The sequence below is a fragment of the Drosophila suzukii genome, chromosome 3 (genome assembly GCF_043229965.1).
Source record: "Drosophila suzukii chromosome 3, CBGP_Dsuzu_IsoJpt1.0, whole genome shotgun sequence".
NCBI lineage: Eukaryota > Metazoa > Arthropoda > Insecta > Diptera > Drosophilidae > Drosophila > Drosophila suzukii.
Window position 1 is genome coordinate 77,748,613 of NC_092082.1, and position 14,461 is coordinate 77,763,073.

At 41.8% G+C, this 14,461-nt stretch overlaps 4 protein-coding genes and 1 long non-coding RNA gene across 7 annotated transcripts; 1 reads left to right on the plus strand and 4 right to left on the minus strand.

Annotated features, from left to right (window-relative positions):
- Nucleotides 1-414: 414 nt before the first annotated feature.
- On the minus strand, nucleotides 415-1,619 carry LOC108012177 (putative SERF-like protein). The gene is made up of 3 exons (XM_017077472.4): nucleotides 1,424-1,619; nucleotides 981-1,086; nucleotides 415-916 (listed from the first exon to the last, which is right to left on the minus strand). Exons 1-3 carry the CDS (start codon nucleotides 1,428-1,430, stop codon nucleotides 847-849), a joined length of 183 nt encoding a protein of 60 aa, XP_016932961.3. The 5' UTR covers nucleotides 1,431-1,619; the 3' UTR covers nucleotides 415-846.
- A 299-nt stretch (nucleotides 1,620-1,918) lies between these two features.
- Nucleotides 1,919-2,533, minus strand: LOC108012178 (uncharacterized). The gene is made up of 2 exons (XM_017077473.4): nucleotides 2,248-2,533; nucleotides 1,919-2,193 (listed from the first exon to the last, which is right to left on the minus strand). Exons 1-2 carry the CDS (start codon nucleotides 2,467-2,469, stop codon nucleotides 2,038-2,040), a joined length of 378 nt encoding a protein of 125 aa, XP_016932962.3. The 5' UTR covers nucleotides 2,470-2,533; the 3' UTR covers nucleotides 1,919-2,037.
- Nucleotides 2,534-2,768: 235 nt separating this feature from the next.
- On the minus strand, nucleotides 2,769-10,866 carry js (jiangshi). 3 transcript variants are annotated; one of them, XM_036817916.3, is made up of 5 exons: nucleotides 10,419-10,866; nucleotides 8,208-8,360; nucleotides 4,683-4,935; nucleotides 4,497-4,618; nucleotides 2,769-4,440 (listed from the first exon to the last, which is right to left on the minus strand). In XM_036817916.3, exons 2-5 carry the CDS (start codon nucleotides 8,292-8,294, stop codon nucleotides 2,974-2,976), a joined length of 1,929 nt encoding a protein of 642 aa, XP_036673811.3. In that variant the 5' UTR covers nucleotides 8,295-8,360; nucleotides 10,419-10,866; the 3' UTR covers nucleotides 2,769-2,973. The 3 variants fall into 3 exon arrangements, with proteins under 3 accessions (XP_036673811.3, XP_065722017.2, XP_065722016.2); XM_065865945.2 differs by having other exon boundaries at nucleotides 2,769-4,437; nucleotides 8,208-8,367; XM_065865944.2 differs by having other exon boundaries at nucleotides 8,208-8,367.
- On the plus strand, nucleotides 6,248-7,136 carry LOC136117051 (uncharacterized). Its single transcript, XR_010654262.2, has 2 exons — nucleotides 6,248-6,471; nucleotides 6,531-7,136. It is a non-coding gene; the product is annotated as an uncharacterized lncRNA (long non-coding RNA).
- Nucleotides 10,867-12,303: 1,437 nt separating the features above from the next.
- Nucleotides 12,304-13,458, minus strand: LOC108004942 (uncharacterized). The gene is made up of 3 exons (XM_036817914.3): nucleotides 12,916-13,458; nucleotides 12,727-12,857; nucleotides 12,304-12,630 (listed from the first exon to the last, which is right to left on the minus strand). The coding sequence occupies exons 1-3, from the start codon at nucleotides 13,281-13,283 to the stop codon at nucleotides 12,443-12,445; spliced, it is 687 nt and encodes a 228-aa protein (XP_036673809.3). The 5' UTR covers nucleotides 13,284-13,458; the 3' UTR covers nucleotides 12,304-12,442.
- Nucleotides 13,459-14,461: the final 1,003 nt, after the last annotated feature.

Below are 14,461 nucleotides of genomic sequence, written 5' to 3' on the forward strand. Positions count from 1 at the left end.
GGTAAACGCTAGCATTCGACTTATTGGCATCTAGGCGAGAGTTTTGTGGGCCAGTCCGTGGCGTGCAGCTACTTTCATATTTATCAAATCATGCCAGGTAACCCTTCTCCGCCACTCCTATCTGTCTCCCATTGTATGCAAATTTCCTCAGCAAAGCCTAGTTAAAGGCTTTCCAGTGACCTATTAATAAACCAGGGGTTTCGATTTATGGTTTATATTTAACGTTATTAAACTATACCTATGGGGATTGCTCTGGGCTTAGGCAAACATCAATCTTTGTATCTCTCTCTTCGGCGCCCATCTTGCTCATCATTACTATAAAGGGGTTTCGTTAGTTTCGGTTAATAAAGGCACCAATCGACTCTCATTGCGCGCCATAATCTATATATATATTTTCTAATACATAATCGAGTCTTTCTGGCGGCTGCATATTATGTTTTATTTGAAAATTTATATATATACATTACAGTAAATAATTTAGTCAGGTAGGTGGAGAAATAAGAAATTAGATTACTTAATTAACGTACAGCAGCACTGCAAGTAAAAGAGAACGAAGACCAGAACTGAATCGAATCGAAGTCCTTGGGTGGCACCACCTATTGCTATTGCTATGTCGCGTGCTGTACAGCCCGGTAATATCTATGCGTAGTTGTAGAGCGTTGAAATTTATACAATTCTTGTTTCTTGTGTATGTTGTTATGTTGCTTCATGTACAATTTAACCACGTGGTCGACTATCCTAGGTCCTGGGGCGAATCGGGGTCTTGGCTGACGAACGACTGACTATGTGCCTAACCTGTCTGGCTTTGCATCCGGAGTCCGGATCTCTGCAAGACCAGTGAGTCAACTATTTGCTTGTGCCGGCGGCAGCGGCTTCCTCCTTCTTTTTCTGCTTCTCGCGCATCAACTCGGCGTCCCTGGGGATTGGATGATACATGATATGTAGGTTCCATATGGTACATAGATATAGCTATTGCCTACCTGGCCTTCCGCTGCTCCACAGTGAGGTTATCAGTTCGCTTTCCCTTGGTGGCATCCGCCTGTTTCTTTTGGTTCTTCTGGCGGGCCAGGTCGCGTTGGTTGCCGCCTAGAATGTAAATCACATATTAATTAGTTAATACGTGTCACCTGGTTAGTGACGCGTGCTAGGCGTGATCTACATAATCTAATGATCAAGAGAGGTTAGAGGCGCTCACATGTCCTACGGTCTCGCCCATCGATTTTGCCTGCTCTACGGTCTCAAAACCCAGGAATTACCCTTGGGAGATATTACCCAGCTTCTCCGTAATATTCCCCAGTTCCAGAGGTGGGTTCCCAGAGGTAGTTTAACCCATTTGCTTGCCATTCATTTGAATAGATACCGTTCCACTTATTTAATGCCTAGCGAACCATCAACAAAATGGCTCCATGATGCCCCCACTTACGTGTCATTTTGAAGGATCTCCCTAGGTTCTGGGCTGAAAAAATCTAGAATTTAATTTTAAGTTTGTTTACAGACTTGTCAATTTTATTCGCTTAGCGTTGTGAGTTTTTAGTTTGAAATAGTAATGGTTCTTTTCGGACAGTTGATTTGTTTTTATTGAGCGATAAGCGATGTGTCAAAAGTAGGGATGTGAAAATATATCAAATACCATATATCGATATTTTTTGAACAGTTTTTCTATAGTGCCGCCCTCTGGCGTTCCAGTTAGGTTTTAGTCCTAAATATTATTCTCAAATTTTGGAGAATTGTTTTATTTGGTTTCGAATCGTGGCTGGTGTCCCGGATATACCCGTCGGTATGTTTAGAGTGACCGTTTTTTAAGCAGACTGAATATTTCCCGCGCTTTCGCTATTCAAAAATTTTCAAGTTATGCTATGTTCAACATTTATCAATGTGGCCCCAACGTACCATATGCCCAAATTGATCAATTCAAATAAAAACATTCACGGAATTTAAAATTTATTACAAAACAATTTTGGTAAGTAGTATTACGATAAACTGGTGTCGCCGAAATATATAGGTTCCAATAATATATCCAAGAAACTCTTAATTGTCTTATATAATGCTATCCATTGAGTTGTTTCTGCTAGCGGGGGCAGCATATCGCCGTTCAAGATCTTCAAAAATAGCTCTGCAAGTCATGACATCATACTCCTTTCGTATAGCCCAAATTTCCAAGGTGCTCAAAAGTACAAATTTTGCGTGGGGGCTCTGAAATAACGAAAAATTATGTAACGTCTTGAATAATACAAATGTTCTTTTTACCTCCTTCGGGTAATCTCGGGACCAAAGTCCTATAGCAGCCAGGTATGTCTTAATAAGCATTCGCCACATCCAGAACAGATGCGAGTCCCCCAGTTTGGGTATTGGGGGTACGATCACTTGATTTATTAAATCCGGTTTAACATCGCTAAAGTCCCCCATAATGGAATACTTAACTGACCTGAATAAATTTTGAAAAAACCGAAAAATTGATCCAAAAACCATAAAGACGGACTTCAAAATTTTGACTCTAAAAATTTTGATTTAAACATCATGGACATAGTTATGCCTACTTTAATTTAAATTTCATATCTTATTTGTGAGTAGGGAATAGGTGAAAAAGTGAAGTTATTGTATTATTTATGGCATCGTCTGTGGATATTATTTTTTTTAGAAAAAATTTTTTATGTGATTAGTATAGCCTAGACTTAAGGACTTTCAAAGTAGCCATTGAAATGATTTCATCTCTTTTAATAGTGGAAAAATAATAATAGTTGGTCCCAAGTCGCAAGAAAACACATAACTCACAAAGATACTTGTATAGTTTAATAATTAATCTGCGGATATACAATAACATTAACACTTAAATGCGTGGTAGATGCTTCTCTCCGGGGCTTCTCAGCGGAGGCTAATACTAGGGCTAGGAGCAAATGCAGATGCGGATGCGGATAATGGATGCGTCTAATGGGCGATGGGACGGACGCGATCAGGAGTGGAGGTGACATGGGACTACCTGCGTAGACAGGGCTCGCAGGTGCCCGGCAGGACGAACGAGGGATGGCACTCCGGGCACTTGGGGTTCTCGCCGAACCACTTGGCCCGCTGCTCGGGGATCTTCAGCTGGAACGAGTTGTACAGGTCCCCGCTGCTGGAAACGGAGCTTCCAACTCCCGCCGCCGCCGCTCCTCCTCCGCCGTAACCCGTCCGCCCGATGGTTTCCAGCGGGAAGGCGTACTCCGGGATGAGCAGCTGCTTGCGCAGATGACTGATATCCGTGGAGCTGGCCACCACATCGGAGCGTCGCTGTGCCTGTTCCGGCTGCAGTTTCTCCTCCTCCTTGGCTTTGATGGATCTCGAGATGGCCAGCCGGTGGCTGGTACTCGACTGCTGGAGTGGTGAGGTAACCTGCACCGGCTTCTTCTGGTGGCTTCCTATATCATTTAACCGGGTGTTGAATACATCCTGTTTGCTGGTGACCGCATAGTCTCCGCTGGTCTCGGGATACTCACGGCCATCCACGCCAATTGGTGGGTCCAATTTGGGAGGCTCAAGGCCATTCGAGGGCACTTTCCATTCGTAATAGATGGGTGGTCCTTGAGTAGTGGCTATGTCGTGGGGCACAAAGTCCACAAAGGGAGGCAGCAAATCATTAAAAGGCATCTGTGCCGCAGGCGCTGGTGGTGCTGCAGTGCTGGTGGGCGTGGCCAGGCGGAAACTCTGGGCAGGAGCTGGAGTCCGATCACTGCGTGGAGGAACTCCCACCGTGCTCACCGTAGTGGGCAAAGTGGCGAAGGAGAAGGGCACTCCGGCCACGGTGGTTGGTCGGGTCAATGGCCTGGGAGTTGTGGTGGTGCTGCCGTCGGAGCGACTGGGAACCGGACTGAAAGGAGCCGCCGTGGATGTGCGCAGCGTGGAGGAGATTACTCCTCCTGCTGGGGACTGCGGCTCCTCCAGATTGTAGATGGGGTACACGAAAGGTGGTTCGTAGATCTTCGAGGGCGGCTTGATGAACTTGGTCAACTTGGTGCTGCTGGACTGCTTTCGGAGTGGAGACTCCGCCGAGTTGAAGTCCGCTGAGGTGTTATACCGAGTGCTGTGACTGGTCCCCAAGTCATCCGTCTCCTGCTCCAATGTCTGGAAAAGGGGTCTTCGATTGTGCAGGGCTTCTGTGCGCCTGGTGGTCACTGGTGGTCTTCGAGTGGTCGTCGTCGTGGTGGTAGTTGTAGTGGTTCCCCGAGTGGTGGTGGTTGGTCGGGGGGTGGTAGTCGCTCGAGTGGTTGTGGTGGTGGTAGTGGTCATTCTGGACTTGGTCGTCGGAGCTGGCAGCTCGATTTGCGGCTCGTAAGCTGGAGGTAGGATCGTTCGGCTGGGCGGTGGGATGCGCCAACGCGTTTGTGATACTTGGGGATCCAGTTTTCCAGAACCAACTCCTTTCAAGGATTCGTCGCGAATCTGATTCTGGTTGGAAGTCAGCTGCTGCAAGAAAAGAAAACATTTTAGATATTCGTTGTGTTCTTCAAATATATAATCACCTTATATTGACTTCTGAAGGACTCTCCGGAGTAGTCAGGCGCATAGGGACGATCCAGAAGATCGGGTCTAGGAGTACGCAAGCTGTTCTCCTCATCATTCACAAAAGGCTTGTCCCGCTGACCTGTGGAACAGTTTCTCTATATAAGTCCTTTTAATAGTTTTTAATATGAGATTTTAATACAAACCAATAAGCAGATTGGCGGCATAGTTGCTCTCCGCCTTGGAACAGTTGACCATGTACCAGTGGTCGCAGATGAGCATCCGCTGCTGGAAGAGTGTGGTGTTTGGGCAGGTGTAGCTGAACTGCCGACCCAGGCCATCGCACATGTGGTACACCTGGCAGCCCGTCTCCACATCCGCATAATATCCGGCAGGACGTCCGGCGCAGGAGAACGATGTTTTCTGCATCAGCTCCGAGGCAGGATTCGTTGACTGAGCCTGCACGAAAAGTGTGCATATTAATAATAAGAACATTTATATTTATTATATTGGTAATTCTTCTGAAATTATTTTTAAAAACTGTTCTTAATGCGCTCAAAAGGCTATTTGGCCTGTGTTGAAAATGCTGTTTACTATATCCATTGAAATGGTATATAATTATACCATTTCCATATATTACACTACGAATTCCATCGGTAATTAAATTCTAAATGTTTATCATTCTATTCAGTTCCTTTTTATATAGTAGATACTTAGTCTCTCTATTGCCTACAATTATCATTAACTTTAATTCTCCCTGTCCAGTTAAGACTTGCATAAGGTACTAAGGGAGGCGAAGGGAGATGTATGACTTCATAGATTGGAATGCTGGGAAAATATTTTTCACGGACTTAAGCGGAAGCTTCTGCACATGTTCGTAGATCCAGTGGCAGATTTCGATAAGTCATTGGGCTATAATTTGCCACTGTCGACGTGAAATTTTTTCATTATAATTAAACCCTGCATGGAGAAACAACAATTTCCTCAAAAAACCGACTAAAAATAAAGTTGACATTTCACACAGCAGCACAGGTCGACTGATGCAAGAAGCCGTGGCACCATGTGCCAAGTTATGACATCGCGTCAATTCATCACTTCTGGGCCCAAGTCAGGGCAGCATCCAAAAACCAAATCCAACCTGCGGCTCGGAACCCCAACTCCACAATCCCAACTCCCAGCCCAAAACGTAAAGCTTACGACTTGCCACAATCACATTCACACACGCTGGGCACGAGTACTTGCTGATATCGATCTCTGTGTCATTTGTTGAGCTACTCCAAAAGTCGGGGGTCTGAGAAAGCCCCTGCAAAGGTGGCCAATTACAGATTATGCTCGGAAGACTCTTTATCTCCCTGGTTCATCTCACACATGCGGGTTCCTTTCACTCTAACAAAGTAAACAATCACTTGTTGCTACTTCTGATTATATGGTATATGTGTTAGGAATATCTTTACTCAGAAATGTACATTTTGGTATTTTGAAAATCGGTTATATAAGATTTTTGATATATTAGTTGAATATTGCCATACAAATCTGATTTTTTTTCTTCCGAGTTCTTATATCCAATTGCCGTTTATTAAAACCTCTTTTGGTTATAAGTGTTTTTATTAAATGTTGTATATGGGTTTATATTTAAGTAATGAAATTTTTTTTAATAGTTGTTGGATAATTTTTTATAGTTTCCAGAAGGGTTGTTATATTAGGAACAGATATAAAAACTAACAAAAAATCAAATAAAAATCAGTTGCTTTTAAATTGACTGCTTGTAAGGTAACACAATACTCTGATTAGAAGCTTGTTAAACTAAATGGAGATTTCCCTTATGTGGATCGCCTAAAGACACAAATTACGAGAGTTGCAGGGAGACGAATCTGGAGTGCTATTATTCCTAATACGACAGGGAATGGAAATCACTTAGGGAAGTACGATTGTGCAATCACACAAGACACACATCCAAGGTTTCCCAGCCGAGTTTTCAATTTCACGATGCCGTTTGTGTGTTTCTATTTCGGGTAATTTGCCATAATTTGAAACGCTCTTCAATTTCATTTCAGGCATCTTTACGGGCCACATTAAACACACATTCTGCGCCCAGTTGCCCACTCGTCCGTTACATAACAGTCTCAGCTACGACTTCATCCTCGAGTCGGGCTTCGTTTTAATTTCTTGTATGCAAATAGCGAAAACAATCAACACACTATTCTCTCTGGTGTGTGTTCCATTTCTGCAAAAGTGTCAGACGAGTCGGAAAAAAAGGTCACTTGGTCAGCGGAGTCTTTTGTTTTTATTATATATCTATCTCGTACCCCAAGACCTTTGCTTGGCTGAATCTGAAGTTGAAGCTGAATCATGTGTGCCGGCCTGTGTGTGAATTGTGGGTTGTGGATGTGGATGCACTCGTACACACATAGAATAAATTAAAAATGAAACAAAGCGTAAAGAGCGCCAAATTACAACATTTTCCGCCGTTGCTCAAAAAGTGTCTTGGGAAGCAATTCGGTGGCAAAGACGACCAAAATGACGGTGGCACAGGGGCAGGTCACCACAGGGTTTCCTAAGGCTGAATATAACCCTAAAATAAAATTTAATTCTGAATAATGTTATTACTCTCCTGATTCACAGTGTCAGAAATGGCAAATTAAACAAAGTAATTGACACTTTTTTACGGCATTTTGATTTATTCGTTCCCTGCCAGCAATATCTCATGATTTACTGCTGAGGCATATAAACTTTTTACTTCTTGAGGTGCGCAATTAATTTGCTATCAAGATTTACATTCAATTTTACACACTTTTGTTTAGATTTAACAACCTAATAAAAACAAAAGTCATTTAATTTAATAAACAATTAAAATAGTGAACCTAAAATAATTATCTTCTGTGATTAATTCTATATCGAGTTTTTAATTGTTGAGGCGCTTCCTAGCTATCTAGATAATATTTGCTTTTTAATTTATGATTATGAGTTCTTGTTTAAAGAAAGGAATGCGAAATCAACTTGAACTCAGATAAAATGTGTCATTTAAATTAAAACTGAAAACTTGTTTGCTTGACTTTGCTTTATAATTTGCTTTTTATTAAGTTAGGTAATACTTATTACTAAATATCAGATTTAATTTCAAGCAAACATCAGACAACCACTTTATTCGTGAAATCAAAGTTGACTTATGAATTTAATTTGAAATAGGTATTAAGAACTGATAATAAGATTTGGCTTATGGGACGTCCCATATTAAGCCAATAATATGAACTCTGTCACGCCCTTCTTCCAATATGGGTAATTCCTATGCAATCCTATGTTTACTTATCAGTTATGAATAGCAATTACTGACCACTGATCCAGGGGTCACGTTTTCAATAATGATAATCACCCTCCTAACGTATTACCATTTCCGAAGATGCTTTCATTGTTGTGGGCCGGGTGAAAATTATATTGTATATGAAGTTTATCTAAATACGTTTCTGAATGCCCACTTAGTGAGGGCTTCATTAGCATTGATCGTACAAGTGCTTACAATATTTTAGCTATTAATTATTTGCAATCTTCGGAAGGAAGATAATAAGCACTTTTGCCGCACAACAAATACGGCGTTTAAATATTTATACAATTCCGCAATTTGCATTTCAATGCTCTCTCACGTGCACAATCATCTTTGGAATCTGGAATCCGCTGGCATATCTTTAGGATTCCCCGATCGAGCCCCTTAGGCTAAGGGTATATGTCAGACTTACCTCACTGGCCAAAAATAAAGCTGAGCAGAACAAAGCCAGGGTCAAAAGTCGCGAATGCGTTGGGATAATTTGCGTTTGCGCCAACATTTCGCCGATTGTTCTCTCTTTCGGGATCCGTCCGGGGGGATTTGGGGGTATTATACCGCTGGAGAGCTTAAAACTGAAAGTTATTAATGTGATATTGAATGGACTCTGGGCACAATTGATGGGAAAGTGCAGGCAGGGCCTATAAGTTAGCGCTAATTGCCTTATACAATAGCTCGGATCTTAACAGCCATTCCTTTCCATCATCCACCCGTAGCATAATAATATGTCTTTTGTTGCCAATCTTTGCGTAACCGAACCTCTGTTTACTTAAGTAATAACTTTCCCAAAAATATCTCCCCAAAGGTGATCATGGGCGATAACAAAATAAGTAGCCACTGGGCTTTTTTTGTCACTGCCCATCTGAGAGACTAATTTTCTTCGCTTCCAAGCTGTTAGTTCGACTCACAGCTTTCGTAATGAATTGTAATTTAAAAAACATTAACTTCTGTCGTTGGTGCCGCTTTATTGGCTGACAGAATTCGCCACACTCCTCCCCTGCTTCTGCTGATTCTTCTGCCTCTGCCTCGACCTCCACCTACAATTGAATTCTGCGACCTTGCCACTTGCCACTCCGCTCCTCGCGAAAATAACCAGTCACACCGATAAAACTGTCAATCGCAGTTGCAAACAAAGCTCCAAAATGGAGAATTGCACTTTATGACCGTTTATAGTAACCAAATTGAGCGAAATTGACTTGTCCAGCAAAGGCTCTAAGCATTATGATATCCGCTTGGGTCAAGAGCATCTTTATAGGTCTTATGTTGGTTTTCCAAAATGCCAAATGTTGCGAAAAAGTTATCTGTCTAGCACTAATTTGTCAAGTTCCATTAGGTGTCACTACAAGACTCGCCTTGCCGTATTGGCAGCTCCAATGTATCTTCAGAATTTGATTTAATGTTGCTGATATTTGCTAACAGCTTAAACACTCTTTTGACACAAACAAAAAATCAGATAACATCAGAGAGATACTGTCAAAAATTGGCAGATTGCTGTCAATTCTTTTAAATGAACTTAAATTTTACAAATAAAATGCAACCATTTTAACCCTTTTTATTTATAATTTTATATAATGTATAATTTTTAAAGAAATTTAAATCAACATATTTGGAATCGATTGTTTAAATTTTTTCCTCTTTAATGAAAGATATACCTATATTCATTGAAGATAAAGTTTTGAAATTGATAAGCAATAATAAATGCAAATATCAAAAGATACCATTATATCCCTGCAATTTGAATGCAATTAAATTTTCCAAAGAATAATACTTATTGAATGGACAACGAATTACACGTTTAAAATAAATTAAATGTACAACTAACAATTAAAACATTATTTCCATAAATATATTCACTCCACCATTTCAGCTACCATTGAAGTGCGCTTTTGCAATTAACTTTGCAATTGAAATGTTTTTTAAAGGCATAAAAGCCAATCGTCGTCGTGTAATTTATTAGGTTAGCAGGTTCGCTGAACATCATTTCGTAGAGCTCCCAAAGTTCAGTTGCCCAATAAAATCTCATACTTTTCAGCTAACGAGATCATCTGTCTCAATGCTAACCGCAACATTTGTGGCAAGTTGTGGCCAGCAGCGATTTGAGCCAAGTGCGTGTGGCAAAAGCAAAAGCAGCAGCGGTTGGAAAAAAATAAAAGCTACTCCAACAATACTGAACTGGCATCTAGTTTGGCGGTTTTTCCTTGTCTTGACCTTTTTGACAACGGAAAATATTTACCGCTTTATCCTCCTCGGGTTGAACTCGTGATGCTGGTTGCAGTTTTATTTCTTGCGTTTTTTTTTTCGGTTTTCTAAGCTGCCTTGTGGCCAGCAAAAGGCGAAGCCTATTTGACATTTTTGCCAGCCATTTCCACTGAAAGAGCATTGCGAATCTAACCCGAAGATGCTCAACGGCAAATAATAGCAGGCAGATACAGCAACAATTATGCCAATTAGCTGGCATTACAGGTTGATTACGGCAGGGCCCGGCTAGGCCGAAGTTATTTTGCCCAGCCATAGTTGGCATTTTTTCTAATTGTTTTCGATTCGACCCCCCGACGGGATGGGATGCAGAGGAAGTTATTAAGATGCAAGCAAAAGATGTTCGATGGCAACCGATTTGCGGGCTCACCTTCGCCCGCGTCGCTTGGGGGAGTATCTTCAAATTGTACAAACTAATTGCCGCCGTAGGTGGTGTGCTAAAATATATTCCATATGGTCGCGGACCTCTCTTCACACATCCACTATCCAATAATGCGAGGTGATTCAGTGCGATGTGATCTTTGGAAAGATCAAATGTCAGAGACAAGCTGGAAATGCAGTTGCAATCGCAGTGGCTCTAAACAAAGTCAAGAGCACTAGCTCATCAAAGCCGCACCAAATTGGTTCGCATAAATTATCTGGCATACGATATACTATAGTCATGCCATCAACACAATCTAGCACATTTATTTTTCACAGTCCTTTGGACGGAGCACGCCTACTGGTCTCGAACTCTATATTTTGTATCTGAGGGTTTCGAATTCGCCCGGATCAAAAAACAAACACAACCGCTTCGTTCGAAGTCGCGCTTTCAACTGAAGACTCCGAGTGCACCCAGCTCGATTTAAGATTCACATTAGGCCGCCCGCTACAGGCCAGGTCTTCTCATCTGGAGAAGAGCCAAGCCGAGCTTCGTCATCGGACTGCTTTGCACAGTGGGCGAAATCGACGCCCACGTGCGCCAGAGGAAATTCTGTTAATTTGTAAAGAAATCTATGCAAATAGGTACTTTCGAATGCGGTCAAATGAGGTAAGTTCTCAGCTATAAAGTTGGTAATTTGCAGTGGTTTTGGATCTGAATCGGCATCATAAAGGCATGGTTTTATGGCAAGGTAAATTCTTTTGTTGGACTACAAAAAGTATCAAAATATTTTTAAGTCTTTTAAACCAACATTATGTTATAACAGAATCTTTTTAAATTATTTAATTTAAAGAACATTCTCAAACATATCGACTAGATTCATCCATTCATACCGTTTAAAGGAAAGTTTTTAGATTTTGTATTATTGAAATACCATGTCATTTTGAAATTACTAAGATTCAATAAAATTAAAAATATCTTATTTATTTGTTCGAAATATCAAGTTCAAATGTATCATATCGTTTATTTTATTGATATGAAATAATATCACTTTGACCCCATATCATTTAAAAATTTGTTGTTTGCATTAAGGTAAACAGAATCACAAGCGAGGTAGTTCCACTGTGCCAAATCTTCTCGGACAGTTAACGAAGTTCAGTCGGGTTTTTTTGAAGCCCAGGCCAACAAAGCGTTAACATTGCAGCTTCATTTTCATTTTCAGCTAGATTCTCAGTTTCAATTTACCGTTAACAGCTTCGTTTTCATTTCCATTTTCATTTTCATTGCACGTTATTAGCATTTGCAATGCCACCGTTTAGGGAAACCCTTCACCCACTGGTGTTTATTTGTCTAATTTATTGGAACGTTTAGGTTACTTTGGTGTTGGTATACTGAAGGTATACTGACGGTATACCGATGGCACTAATGGTACTGGCACTTTGGCAGATGGGTATGCCGATGCAGACAGAAGAAGTGGGCTAAATAGAGCAATCGAGCGGGGCCAAAAGATCTGAGCCAGATTGGGCGGCATATTGCGAAAGCATTTTCCCCATCTCAGATTCGCTTGGTCTTTTGGCGGCATCATTGTCAGATTTCTGGCGGCTGGGTTTTGTAAGCGAAGATTTCCATTTTACATTTTCATCTTCGTTTTCGATTCAAGTCGTTTATTTACTCCTCAAAGCCCTTTTGTCGTGGTGCAGCCAAAAAGCCAAAAAGACGAGAACCGCCAACAGTTTGGCGCACTCAGGTTTTCGTCGTAGTCGTGTGTTGCCTCATTGAGTTGCCGAGTTTCATATTCGCTGGGCGTTGGGTTTCCCTAGCTTTTCCCCTTCCCCACATATTTTACCATTTTCATTTTCGTGACGGACTTGGCAGGAAGTTAAAGTCGAATGTGTCGATAGTCAATCGATGGTTTATTATTGTCGTATTTTGTTTGCTGCTGTCAAAAATAAAGAAAATAACACATATATAACGCTGCGCGTACATTGTAACCTGGAATTTAGTTGGTTATCTCCTGGCTAACTGGGGACAGCCTAGGTGGAAGGGGCACTCGGCACCTCCTGGACCCCCGGCTTCTGCTCCTGGTTATTCATGGCCAGCGAGTGCTGCTGGAAGTCGGTCAGGATGCGGCTCTCGGGGATGTCCGTCTCCACGCGGCTGCCCACAATGTCTATCTCGCTTTCCTTCTTATCGAAGAATATGTCAATAATAATACGCACGCCTGGGGGAGGAGAAATTAATGTTGGTAGTGGTTCGCGTGTTGCAAGTTTAACTGTTGTTAATATGGTGCAATTTATAATAATATTTTGTAACCCACCTTGACCAGTGCGTCGAATGGTGGTTTTGCTTTGGTAGGACTTTTCTACAGCATTGCTGTCGGACTGATTGTCATCGTTTTTTGAGGTGAAGTACGAGGACTCACCGGTGGTCACTCGAATGGTTCCCTGACTGTTGCCAAAACAACTGATTAGTAACAAAAAGGATGTCTTAAGGACTGAACCCTCACCCTCCATTGGCTGCTGCTTTCTCCTTGTCCTCCGACAGCGAAATGTTGCAGCTGTTGCCACCCTCTATCTCCGATCCATGCTCCTCCTCCGACTTCGAGATGGAGCCAAAGTACACAGACTTGGCCTGCTCCAGTTCCTGGTTCTTCTGGGTGGCGAAATTGTACAGGTTGATCATGTCACGCACCCGGATGGGTGTCTCCTTCCGCTTGCGCGCCCCTGTCTGCGGCACCGGTGTCTGGAACTGGGATGGCGATTGGGATGGGGACTGGGATGGGGATTGAGACTGGATCTCTGGATCCCGCTCGATCTCCGGACCCGGGTTTGAGTTATAAGACAGGCTGCTGCATTCCTCCTCAACTGTGTTCATGGCGATGGCGCTTGGTGTAGTCTATTTCTCTCCCTAAACAAAGGTGATCACTGAAAAGGCCTCGAAAGTTTCTAGTAGAGTTCAAGACTTCCGATTTTTGATGCCCGAAAATTCTATTAACCTTTTGTGTCTGTGGGAAAGTAATAACTAACTTGAAATTCGTTTCTGACAATGTCAACTGAAATCGAATATGACCTTTACATCAAAGAGATCTTTGGATCGTGTGTGTGTAGATAAGTATAGTAAACACTTCATGTAGGTCCCCCTGCCAGCAATTCGTTAGCAATTATGGTAACGAAATGTAAATGTAATTCATCTGCGAGCTGCCGAAGACGAATAGATGGAGGGCGACCTTCAGTGCGGCAATCGAAAAACAAATTCGATCGATCGGATAGCATGATTGATCCCACAGAGGGGGCAGTGATTGAGGAACGTTCGGTGATTAGTGAAATTTGAGACACACGCTGAATGCCAATGGAATTGTCTTAGAGCGGATTTAATGAAAGTTTTTTACTCACATTTTCACCGTACGTGTACGTATGTGCGCTATTAACATTTTGAATTTTGGAATTTGAAATTGGGTGAGCAATGACTTGCAGTTGCCACAGAAGCAACATCATCGTACCAGCATCATCATTCGGTAGCTTCCAAGCTGCCAGCTGGAGGTCCATTTGACACACCATCCCAACGAAAAACAGATCCGATTTTAAGGTCAATCTTATGGCCAGCGACACTTGAAGATTGACTCGACCACAGCTCAAGATTCGCAATCAGCGCTGATGGCACGGGCAAGGTTTGTTAAGCTCTGATTAAGATTGGAAATAATGGAAGGCAATTGAACACCATTTTCTTTGCTGACAAAACGAAAACCAATAAGTCTTTTAAGAGTATTTGTTTTAGACTAATTGAATATTATGATTTATTTTTTCGGATTAGATTTCTGAACTCAAATGATTTACAAAAGGGTTTAATACCTCTAGTGCTCTTAAAAAAGATGCAGTTCGAGGTTGATATTCATATTGCTTAATCCAACGGTATCCGATTACAGATGAAATTCAAAATATAATCCCCTTTTAATGAATCGCAACATTCATATTCCCAGTGCTATTCTTTTCTCCACCGAATTAAATTGGGTAATAAATCGCCATGAGTTAAAGTTCTCAAACATTCTTTTGTTC